Raw genomic sequence first — 11,916 nt, forward strand, 5'->3', positions numbered from 1 at the left:
CTGTGTTTCGATAACCCTTGCACAGAGGGTGCCTCATCTCCAGTGCACGTTCTGAATTTTGCTGCTTTCCTAGTCTTGCACAAGTTATTTTTCTTCTAACAGGGCTGAACAATAAGGCGAAGGGCAAATCCCTTAAATCACTGCAGTGATTTCCTTGATCTGACTAACTCAAAGAGACAGGGTTCTTAAGCACTTGTGGGTCGTGCAAACCTGGTCTGTTCAAACAACTGCTTTTCAGGCTTGAACAAAAGCTCTTAAGAAACGCAGGTATCCTGATTAGAGATCTTCTGACTTCCCCAGCCCTCCTCCTTGCTGTTTTGCTACTGCTTCTCACTACATCACGTCGACAAACCTGCCAACATCCTCTGACAAAAGAGCAGACGTATTTGCATGTGTTTGCATAAATTTGCATGCATCTGGGCACAAGCCATCCAAAGCATGTGCTTTCTTACATTGAAGGGATGCTGTAACAAGCCCCAAATCAAGTGAGAACTACATTGGTGATTGCCCAGACAAATGGTCAATAAATTATCTCTTTCTTGATCTCGCTAGCAATGGAACTGTAAAACCGTGACTGGCACTTGGCAACTGAGGCACCCAGGAAGATGTAAAAAGCTTTGTGCCATCTAGAATTGCCTGGGAGGTGACCTGTTGTAGCAAGAAAATAAATACACGAGCTGTTTTCTAGACTGTCTTACGTCTTTGTTGTTTCACCTGCCTGCCGTTGGGTGTTTAATGCATCAGGGGCTGTGTGAGCACCACCTGCAGAACATCAGGGAAATATCGGTCTGGGGAGGGAGGGAGGGAGGGATGTGGCCCAAAGCAGCACCCTGTGCCCCTCGGAGGTGATCGATGAGATTTGCAGAGGGAAGATCTCCTGACTGCCGCAGGAAGGATTTAGTGTCTCTGCAGACATCCAGAGACCTGCTCTGAAGCCGCCCACGATCACCAGGCCGTTCCTATTGTCTTTGGACCGGGTCCACGAGACAGCTGGCGGCTGCTGCCTCCCCCTGCACGTAAAACACCTTCCCCTTCCCTGCCCAGCCAGCCTGCTCCTGGCCTGCGCATCAAGAAAATCCATTTGGGGGCTCAGAAGTGGCCTCCGTGTTAAGTCTGTGCTGGGGTGAATTTTGTTGATTTGAGTAGGATCTTTGTATTTCAAATGTTTTGTGACTGCTTAAGGGGAATGTACCTTGTACAAGTTTCGCAGCAGCACTGGCGGCGTGATACCCCTTTATTTCCACAGTTTATCTCTTCCTACCTGTGGCTTTGGGTAAGCTGCTAATAACAAAGGCTCGTTATCACTAAACAAACGTGCTCAAGTGGCACCATGGAAAAGTCACCAGTGGTTGGCAAGGAAAACTTTGTGATCAAATATTTTGTGTAACTGGTTAAGGACCTGAAAATAAGAACCTTTTATTTTATTTTATTTTATTTTATTTTATTTTCTGTAAGTGCAGCTTACTTCTGGAGTGATTCCTGGCTTTTCTAAGAATGGCGTGATCCTAGCTTTTGCGTGAGTGCATGTTTATGTAGGCTGGCAGAAATTCACCTGGCAGGACTGATGAAAGGGCAGCGTTTTGGTAGTGCGATGCCAGTTCTGTTAGAGATATGGCACGAGCTATTGTCACTTAATCTTTTTTTTTTTTTTTCCGGGGGGGGGAACGGGTAGAGGGGAGGAAAGAGGGGAAAGAATACGTCCCTCATAGCCAGAAAATCCACAATCAGCCCTTGAATAGCCCTCCTCTGTTGTTTTCTTCCTTTCTGTTTGTAGTCAGTCCAGGAATTCTTGTGTCAACAGTGAGCAAGCTTTAACTTGTGCTGCACGTGTCACCTGGAGCTGTTGACACAAAGCCAGGGAACAGCATCTAAACCGTGTTAGCAGTCCCTGGCATGGGAGGTTGCAAAACAATTGTAGAAGGAGCAGCAGAGAAATGGGAAGTGGCTGCAAGGGACGGGGGACAGCGATACAAGCTGTTGAAGTCCCAGGTGCATGAAGACATTTTGATGGAAATCTCCCTGTCGCATCGGGGCACCTGGAAATTCGGAGCAGCTGGTCCCATGCGGCACGAGGCCAGTAATTGTTCAGTATCTGTTATCTCTACGAGCACACAGCAGGCTCCCGGCGCAGACCTCAGCCACCTGCTGCCGCAGACGCATGGCAGCCCAGAGGCGAGCCCGGCTCGATCTTTCTGGAGGCCGCTTCCTCCCGGGGAGGCTGCTTTTTTGCCCGGTTCTGGCCTCATCTAAAGAGCCAGGGGTAAGGATGGAGGTGCCCGGGGGGTTGTAGCCCTGCCATTCCCAAGTGGTTGAGCCTAAAGAGCAGCCACAGGCTCAGTGACACAGCCAGAGGCTTTGCACTGAGCGGTCCTCCGGGGAGATGCACGGAAACCGCTGCTGGCTGTGCACATCTCGGCCACCGCCTGCTGATAAACGTGCGACTGCTGATAACGTATCGGGCTCAAATATCCGCCCCACGTGCAGGTGAGGGAGATGATATCGGGCTGTAGCTCAGCTGATGTCCCTGCTGGTGTTTTTTGGCAGGTTGGGATGCTGCTAGCCTTGTTGTGAACTGTTAATGTAGGCTCTCTCCTCGTTTGATGCTCACTACCCATTTGATGCTCACCCATTTCCACAAGCTGCAGGAGAACCCCTGCTGCCAGTCCCGCTGAGCTCCGGCTACCGCTGCCAGCCCACGGGCAGGATGTGGTCACACCATTTCCAGTAGCAGCCTCAAATATCTTGCCTCAGCCTTATCCTCTTGGGGCTGTTTGATGTTGGCGATAACAAGCTTTGGTGCGCAGCTAAACCCGTGCCCACCCCACGAGCATCGGGCGGGAGCAGGAGCGAGCTGTGGAGCAGGCTGGGGGGGCACGGGGAACCCCTGCAGGCTCCTGAGACCACATTTAGGGGCTGGAGCATTTCGAGCGCTGCTAAAATAACACTGCCAGTGTCTGCACAGGGGGAATCGCACCTCTAACTGCGGCAAAGATGCAGCTGCTGACTCCTATTCATAAGCTTTCTGTGACCAAACGTGTTTAACGCTTGGGCCAGCTCTGAGATGAGCTGGGTAAAAACAGGGGAGGGGGGAAGTCAAAGTAAAATGCTTTGTGTCAAAGTATTTTAAAGCAAACTTTGCTGGGGAAAGCTGCTACCTTACACAAGGCAAGGGACCTGGACGCTGGGAAGGTTCAGCTGGGTACACGTAATCTCTGCGTGGCAAAACTGACACCCCCTGCCAGCGACCTGTTTTCCGAGGAAGGGTGGGGGACAAGGTTGGATTAACTGGCATTACCTAAATATTTTAAAAGTTCCATTAAGAACTGTTGCTCTGCTCTTAGTTCCTCATAGATTTCACGGGGTGAGGAAGTTCTGGTGGTTGGGTTTTTGGTAGAACGGAGGAAACTTCCCTATTTGCCAGGCAAGCTGTGCGTGTCTCGCATCCCCAGCCGCTTGGGCAACATCAGCTCGGGGGGAGGAAAGCTTTTCAATTCCCTGTGGATGTGTCCGGGGGGGAAGATGAGCATGCAGCTAGCTAAACCGGGTCTCTGCCTTCATAGATGTAGCTGCTTTTTTTTTGTGTGTGGATTTAATATGGGAAAATGCTTTTTGCTTTCCAGCCTGGGTGCTCAGCTGAGAAACCAATGGCTTGGCAACCTGCCTCACTGAGTGGTGCTGAAAGGATGTGAGAGGGAGAGCATTGGAAAGGTCTGGGGTTATGCAGGAAAACAGGGAACCCTCAGTTGTGATAACTTCCCCATTATACACTTTAAAATAAATCATTTAGCTCCTGTTCAGCTGGCTGTGGTGAAAGGAGAAGACCTGCTATCAGCAAACTCTGCTTTCCTGGGGAAGCCGGTGCTGAGCAGCAGCCGAAGGTGCATGGTGCTGGATTCTACCCCTGCGTGGACCCAAGGGGCTTTTTCTCACGCGTGGTCCATGCGCTGAGCCCGGAGCTTGCCTGGAAAACATCGGTTTTCCAGCTCTGCAAGAACCACCCGGGAATTATCGCAGCAGCTATGGGAAATCTCAGAGCTGTGTGTGGGCAGCGGGCTGGGTGCCGAGGGACCCGCTGCTGGGCAGGGGCAGCAGGACTTCAATGACATCAAGTCAAACCCTCACCTTTGTGAGGACAGGGCCGGGATCCTCCGTCATTAGCAGAGGAGAAAAGCGCGTGAGTAACGAACGGGCTTCAGCGTGAGTACCAAATGATTTATTTGTACTAAAAGAGCTGGCTTAATGATGTGTTTGGTAAGGCAGCTTGGGATCTCCTAAAAACAAAACAAGGAAAACAACATTAAAAAAGCTGTGCCTGCCTGTAGAAGACAGGAGGACTAATGTAGTGGCAACATCGTGTAGGAGATGTGTGAGTAGTGACGGATGAATTGGACCGTGCGAGGCAGTGCAACTTTGCAGAGTTCGTGGGCAATTAATCTGGTTCGGGCAGAGCAGAAGCGCGAGGCCCCGCTCCCATTAGCTGTAGCAGACGTCCCAGCTCCTGTCCCGTCGGAAGAAGTCGTCGGCCACGGGCGGGAGGCAGTCCAGGCAGTCCGTGCTGGGGCAGGGGAAGAACTGCGGGCCCTTGGTGTCGGCGTGCTGGGGGCCGCAGGCTGCGCAGCAGCAGGCAGGGGCGGCGTACGGGGACGGGGGGTGGCAGGGCCACTCCTCTGCCGGGTAGCCGTGGGTCGCCGCGTCCAGAGCAGAGGGTGGGCCGTGGGTCAGCGGGGTGAAGGGAGGCAGCTGAGGGGGAGAGCAGCTGTAGGTGAGAGGGCTGGGCAGGTCAGCCGAGCTCGGGGGTCCGGCAGCCTGCAGGTGGAGAGGGGAGAGAAAGGAGAGAAAAAAAAAAAAAAAAGAACAGGGCGGTTCAGGATGTGATCTGGGGAACCCGCGGGCACCAGGGGAACAGGCAGGACTTCTGCAGTGCTGCCCTGCCCTGGAGGGGCTGGCCACCCCAGGAGCTGGCAGTTCCTTTGACACTGGTGCTAACAGGCGGCTTCCCCGCGAATTAAACAGCTAACAGGAACTGGGCTACTCCGTACAGGACATCTGTAGGATCTGGAGAAGGGACATCCCCTTTTCTGCAGCCTCTTTAGGCTTTAGTGCCCTCCCTGTCCCCTGCTCCCAGGCAGAGGACCACGCCAGCAGCCCGTGTTGCTGTGGCTGCGCCCCGTGCCCCTGAAGCAGTTTGCAAATCTTCTGGGATGGGACTCCCGGCCCCAGCCTCCCTCCGAGCACACCTGCACACCGTGCTTACCAGGCCCTGGTTGAAGCAGAGCGGCACAGGCTGGAAGGAGTCCGAGATGTAGTGTGAGGGCGTCTGGAGGGCGCCGAGGGCTGGCTCTAAGGTTGCCTCCGTCTGAAGGTAGGAGTCGACCAGCTGCTCCAAGTAGCTCGGGCTTTCCTCGCAGGAGGGGCAGTTGGAAAACTGCCACGATGGACAGTAGTTGGGAGCAGAAGAGATGGGTTCTGCATCGAAAGGCGCTAGGAGGGAAGGTAAACCAAGCAGTAGCAGGTTATTCAGTGCCTGTTTTCACAGAGATTTCAGGACTCTCACACGTTCGGTAGCCCTTTGGATTTAGATACGGGTGAGATATGGCCAAAGGTCCGTCAGGTTCAGGCTGCATTTTCTAGGGGAGCTGACACTAGGAGGAAGATACTCAAAAATATGCAAATAATTGGGAAGTTTAGTCCCCTTGGAAAGCTCCATGTCTTTAAATACTGCCAGAAACCCTCCTGCATCCAGCTGTTTCGGACAGGGATGTGGCTGGAAGCTCCCTCTAGCTCTTGCCCTCTGGCTTCACCCTGAAGGCGAGCACTTCACAGCCCCGGGCAGTGATGTGTGCTGCGGGGTTTGACAGGCACCCTGCCCTTCTGCCTCACCCAGCCCCCAGAAGCAGGGTGGCTGCGTCTGCAGGAAGAGCGGGGTAACAGACGAGTGATTTACCCTTTTAGCCTCCACTGAAGCAAACAGAGAGGAGATAAACCCCCGGGCAGTCAGAATGGAGCAAGCTGGCGATAACACGGCTTTGCACCCAGAGGCGAGAGCACGAGTAGAGCAGAAACGACTTCAGAATGATTACCTTTTCGTGCTGTGCTCAAACGTGGGTAAAAGCAAAGCCCTGAGCACATGGAGGGGCGAGGTCTGGAGGCAGCGGGGCCGCACACGGGTAGAGTCACTCAGTCGGAACCGTGTGCAGGCTCAGGGTGGGAGCGTTTAGCGGGATGGGGGGGGACGAAGTGAGGGGCACCCAAAATACGTAAACAGATGGCAATTTACCAGCCTGGAAGAGCTTTAGCGTGGCTCACATTTCTGTATTAACATAAGCAAATTGATTCCCAACTATTGATGATTTATTCATTTCCTTGTCCACACAATGTATATATTCACACCTGCCAAACCCTTCAGGTCTCTTTGCTTTGGCCGCAAAACGATTGAAGGCTCTGAAAGCCCAACGGGCTGTTCCCCCAGCCCTTCCCCCTTTGCCTGGATGTTCACCTACGTGAGGAAGGAACTCTTTGTGTTGCTGAAAACCTGACACTCCTCTGGCTCCTGCCAAGGCTGCCAGGAGAGCAAGAAGAGCCAATGCTGCTGGGGCTCAGCACGGTGCTGCACAGCACGCCGGCCCCCCAGGAGAGCAGCGCTGCTCCCTCAGGGATGAGCATCCCTCCTGGAAGGGGCTCTCCCTTCGTGCCGTGGGAAAAATAAACTGCATAAACTGAGAGCATTTGAGTGTGCTGGTGTAGAGGGTGATGTGTACCCTGCCGGCCTCTCAGCATCCTCATCTGCATTTCATGGGCTCCGTTCAGGTGCTGATTGGCTGCACTGCTGGTTATCTGGCACTGCCTGCCTGCACCGAGGGCTGGAAGGTCTCTGGGCTCTGGGAATAGTTGGGAAGGGACATGCGGATGGGTTTTGTACCAACCTGGGTGAGGAGGAGACACGGACTCCGAAAACTGGATGCTGCTGCTGCCCCACGAGACCTGGCCAAAGAGAAGAGAAGAGGAGGGTTTGTAGATGCTGCAACACAGAGGCATTTTTCTGCGTGCTGAGGTAAGTCAGGGTTTCGCTTCAAGCTATTTATGTAAACCTTATTTACCTCATGGCTGTGGCAGTGCAAACCTCCCTAGTATTGACAGAGCAACATTAGCACACATAACATGATTTTCCCCTGAGCCTATGGAGATAATGGTGCTGGGGGAGCCCAGCACCAACCTGGTGCAAAGGAGAAAACCCAAAGAACTTGTAGGGATAAATATGATTCAGAGCGAGCCACGGACAATTGCAGCAATAGTGGTCTCAAAACGCGACCACGGGCGACTGCAGGTAGCCCCAGGGCTGGGCTGGCTCACGGTGGTGATGCTGATGCCCATTGGGGATCCAGCTCTGCACCCCCGTGGAAAGGGACAGGCTCATTTTTGGAGGGATATGGGAATCCAAAGGTGACAGGCCAGCGTCTGTCCTAGGAGCCTGACCTGCCGGAGGGGGAAGAGCCACCCAAAAACAACAGGAGTGTTGATGCTTGTTTGGGATCAGAATCTACTCTGCAAACGTAAATTCTTTCCCCGCCTTGTTTTAATTCACACAGATTTCCACTTTATTTCCTTCATTCAGAATGCTCTCTGGCTGATGGCTCATTTCCCTGCTAACAGCTTCCTATCCCCAGGTTGAATTCATTAAGCAGTGGCTGTTCTGGGCTCTGACAGCGCCTGCAGGGCTCCCCCTGCTCACTGTGGCTGCGGACCCGCACCGCGGCAGAACTTTTTGGGTCCAGCTCCCCAACAGGCAGCAGCTGATCCCACCCCCCGGACAACGTGGACCTTTTCAGGCCACAAAGGGAGCCTCCTGCACTGCCACCTTCTCCCTTATCCCTTTGCGGGCGAGATGAGCGCTGCATCAACTTGCAGTGGGAAGCACAAACCAGATCCAGGCAGCCCCGTGGCTGCCCGTAGGGATGAGGGACCCATTTCCAAAGCCCAGCAGCTCTGTGCTCGGATCACCCGAGCCTCTCCGTCCAGCCTGCAGGCTGATCAGCTTTCTGTGCAATCAGCTGCCGCCAGGCACAGGAGGTGGGAGATGAAATCTGAAAACCATCCAAAGCGGCGGTGTCACGAACCAGGAAGAAGTAATGATTTACCAACCTTTTTTATGCAAATCCCCAGCGTGGCTGGAGCTGGAGGGCTCTTACAAAGACTGGATGGTTTTGCGTGCATTGTGTGCCCGGGATCCGATCTCCTTCCCCTCCCAGAAGGGGCTCAGAGCTGCCCAGGTGGTGCTGGACAATGCTGGAGACCCGAATTTGGCCAAGCACTGGGATGTGCCCCTTGTCCTGCACTAAGGAGCCCTCGTGGAGCAGGACAGAGCCCTGCTTAAGGGCTCTTTGTCCATGCCTGGTTTTCTTCCTTTTTGCTGGCCAAAATTTGGGACAATTGCTAAGTCCCAATTTTTTGGTCCGTCTCCATCGCCTTTTGCTGCTTTAGCAGGGCAGAAATTTGCCCTGGGTGCTCCTCAGAGCTGCATGGCGAGGGCTGAAGGTGTGCCAGGGGCACATCCTCCACCTGGTGCAGCGCACCAGCATGGTGCTTGCTTCAGCCCGGCCACGCCACGTTTTAAACGGGGCTCATCCAGCAGTGACACCGGATTTGCTGTGAGAAGCACAAGTGGGATTGGCTTGACCAAAAAATAAAAGGTGAAGGGGGAAGAGACAGAGCAGACATCAAAAGTTTTTCACTTACCGTCGCACCGGTGGCTGCCTGTCGTGCCCTCCGCTGCTGCAGTAACTCCTTAACTGTTATCTTTACTCGCACGCCTTGGTACACCTTGGGCTTTCCTGGAAAAATTCATGGAAAAACACTTTACGGGGTGAGAGACTTTCAGAGCACACGGCACATCCAGCGTATTTTCAGACACACTCTACGTGAAACCAACTTAGAGCTGACAGATATCAGTCTCTGGATGTTACTTGTAAGCAGAGTTCCCAGCCCTCTCTCACACCTGCTATTCAAGCTCGTGACAAGCAGACATTTATGAAAAAGTTGGTGTTGGATTATATGTATTAACCATACGTGTTCTATTCTTCAGTATCTCTTTATTTTTTTTCCCCCTCCAGGTGTCCTAATACCCAGCTCCATCTGGTGCTACTGTTGAATCCATTTAAATTCCTGTCATATTTGCCGCTCTTAGGACCTGAAAATAGATGTGGGAACCACTTCATCCGGCAGATGAAGAGCAGGAATAAAACAATGCAAATATGTGGGTGGTTATTCAGAGGGCTAAATAAAACACAAATAAAACGACTGCTTTCATGAATCACTTTCTGCAAAGCTGAGATTATCTCTTTGTCTTGCTCATTCTGTACAACTCCCATTTATTTCAAAAACAACAAAAAAAAAGTGTTTAGGATGTCTTCGATCCAGCCAAAACCAACAAAACCAGCAGCCACTATACCTATCACCATGAGGGATTTTTAGTACAGGAAACAGCAAAGAATTTATCTAGTCTGAAAAATCACTTTCACTCGCCGCACTCATGCCGAAATACTCAAAGCCTCTGGCAGTTCGGTTTCCGTCCTGACTTTCCGCTGGTATTTTCACGCAGCGGCCGACCCTACAAAGAGTGGCGCGGCCGCTTGCGGGTCCCCTGCCCTATTGCTGCTGCCTGCAGCGAGAAGATGGGGTCGGGGGGCTGCGGGGCTGGGGTCCGGGGGGCTGTAGGGCTGGGGGATGAGAGCTGGGGGCTGTGGGGCTGGGGAGCTGCAGGGTTTGGGAGCTGAAGGGTTGGGGCGTTGGGGGGCTGTGGGGCTTCAGGGCTGGGGTCTGTGGGGCTGCAGGGCTGGGGGCTTCAGGGCTGGGGGGCTGCTCCGCACCTCCCCGCTGCTGCCTGTCCCCGGGGAGTTGCTGACGGGTCCCCAGGGGACTTTGCCCTCCTGAGCTTGCTGAGAACCCCCTTTTTAGCAGACCCTACAGCCGGGGAAGGGTGGGGGGCGCCCAGCCCCTCCTTCAGCCTGCCCCAAACCCCCCGGGGGGCGGCGGGGGCCGGGGGCTCGGCGCTGCTCAGCCCCGCCGAGGGGCCGGGGTCTGGCGGCAGAGCCCCCCCTGCTGGGGGCCGGGGTTGGGACAGGATGGGGACGGGGGTGGGGGGGGGCCAGACCGCGACCCCCCCGGCCTCCCCCCCTCTGCCCGTGCCCTCCGCGGAGCCTTCGCTGCCTCCTTCCTCCTCCTCCTCCTCCTCCTCCTCCTCTTCTCCTCCTCCCCTCCCCGCCCTCGCCGCTTCCTCCCCGCCCGGGCGCCGAGCTTTGGCCTCGCAGGCGAAATGACCCCGCGGAGCAGCCGAAACGCCCCCAAAAAAGGGGCCACCGGGGGGTCCCCCCGGCTCTTACCGGACATGGCGAGCGGCGGCGGAGGGGCCCCCCCACGGGCGACCCCCGGCGGCGGCGGCCCCGGCCCCGGCCCCGGCCCCGCAGCGGGGCCAGGGGGCTGCGGGCGGCGGGCTCGGGGTTTGGGGGCGAAGGGCCCCGCTGGCCCCGCGGCGATGGCAGGTGGTGGCCGGGCAAATATTATGGTTTTATACCCCCGGGTAAAAGTTTGAGTTTTTCTCTCCTAATGCCAAGTATTTAAAACCTCTAGAAACCAATGATTTGACAATCAATGATTGCGCGATACTTTCAATTTGAATATTCAAAGGCTCCACAAAATGGGCTATCTTTTTGTGAAACCGAGCACATCCCCATCTAGCAGAGGGGCTGGGGGAACAGGATTTGGTGGGGCCACCCTCCCCACCCCTTGCTTTTCTGACATTTTCAGGGTTTTAGCCATCTTTCCCCAAACGAAGCAGATGCCTCGAAGCCGGCTCAGTGTTTTCCCCTCAGCAGCCCAGGCTGGGCTCCAGCCCTCTCATATTTCACTTGCTACCTGCAGAGAGGACTCCGCAAGGGACGGTGTGGCTTTTTGCACAATTGGGCACTTTTTAAGGGCAAATACGAAGGTTTTCAGGCCAAAATGGCACGGGGCGGGTGTGGCGCAGCAAAGAGGCCGCCCTGGGCACCCAGGTGGTGGAAGGCACCCGAACCCCACTGCTTCCCACAGGGCCCCCTCCCCTCTGCCAGATGCCGGCCTCGTCTTGGTGTTTATCTGCATTTTTCCCCCAATTCGGGCTCTTTGCTGGTGCTGCACAAAGTGGCCTCTCTGTTGCATGCTTCAGCTCAGGCCTGCCCCGTGTGCTGCAAGCAGTGGGGCTGCAGGCCGCCGGGACGACCCAGATTTTGGGTAACCCCTCATCAACACACATCACCGATGTAGCTGGGGGGCTTGGTTTTTAAGGTCACACTTAAAACTTTTCCCTGGGCACCGCAGTCTCTGCCGTGCCTCGGGAATCGCCGGCCGATGGCAGAAAGCAGGCCAGGCTGTTAATAATCTACCAGCTGCTCAGCTTGGCTATTGTTGCAGCTGAATCTTTTCTTTCTCTTGAAGTTGGACAAATACACTCGATTTCAGGGAGGAGTGGGCACGGCAGCGATCCTTTCCCTCGTGTGGTGGGGCCAGCATTGCTCTGACCCGGAGGGGAGCCCTCTCCCTGTCCTGTGCTGCAGCATGGTGGGGCTTGGGGGAGTCTCAATACAGGCCTGCCTGCACCAAGGGGTTGGGGTCCCTGCCATGCTGGGGATGCTTCCCCCTGGAGCGCTGGTGGCAGGGGGCCGAGCCCCAGGAGGCCACCAGCAGCCGGTGTGGCCAGGAGCCCCCTGAAGGGACGGTGTTTGGGGTTTTCCAGCATGGACTGGGGTTGGGAGTGTTTCCAGAGCCCCTGCTTCAGTGAGGAGCTGAGTGCCACAGTGGGTCCGATGCCTCCAGCGCCTCTGCCCTGGCTGCTGGCTCCATCCCTGGGCCGGGCTTTGCTGGCCCCCTCGGGGCAAACAGAAAGGA

At 55.1% G+C, this 11,916-nt stretch overlaps 1 protein-coding gene across 1 annotated transcript; it reads right to left on the minus strand.

Annotated features, from left to right (window-relative positions):
- Positions 1-3,404: 3,404 nt before the first annotated feature.
- COLCA2 (colorectal cancer associated 2) lies at positions 3,405-10,383 on the minus strand. Its single transcript, XM_040534063.1, has 5 exons — positions 10,377-10,383; positions 8,734-8,828; positions 6,924-6,981; positions 5,255-5,481; positions 3,405-4,806 (listed from the first exon to the last, which is right to left on the minus strand). The coding sequence occupies exons 1-5, from the start codon at positions 10,381-10,383 to the stop codon at positions 4,474-4,476; spliced, it is 720 nt and encodes a 239-aa protein (XP_040389997.1). The 3' UTR covers positions 3,405-4,473.
- Positions 10,384-11,916: the final 1,533 nt, after the last annotated feature.

Source organism: Cygnus olor, chromosome 22, assembly GCF_009769625.2.
Source record: "Cygnus olor isolate bCygOlo1 chromosome 22, bCygOlo1.pri.v2, whole genome shotgun sequence".
NCBI lineage: Eukaryota > Metazoa > Chordata > Aves > Anseriformes > Anatidae > Cygnus > Cygnus olor.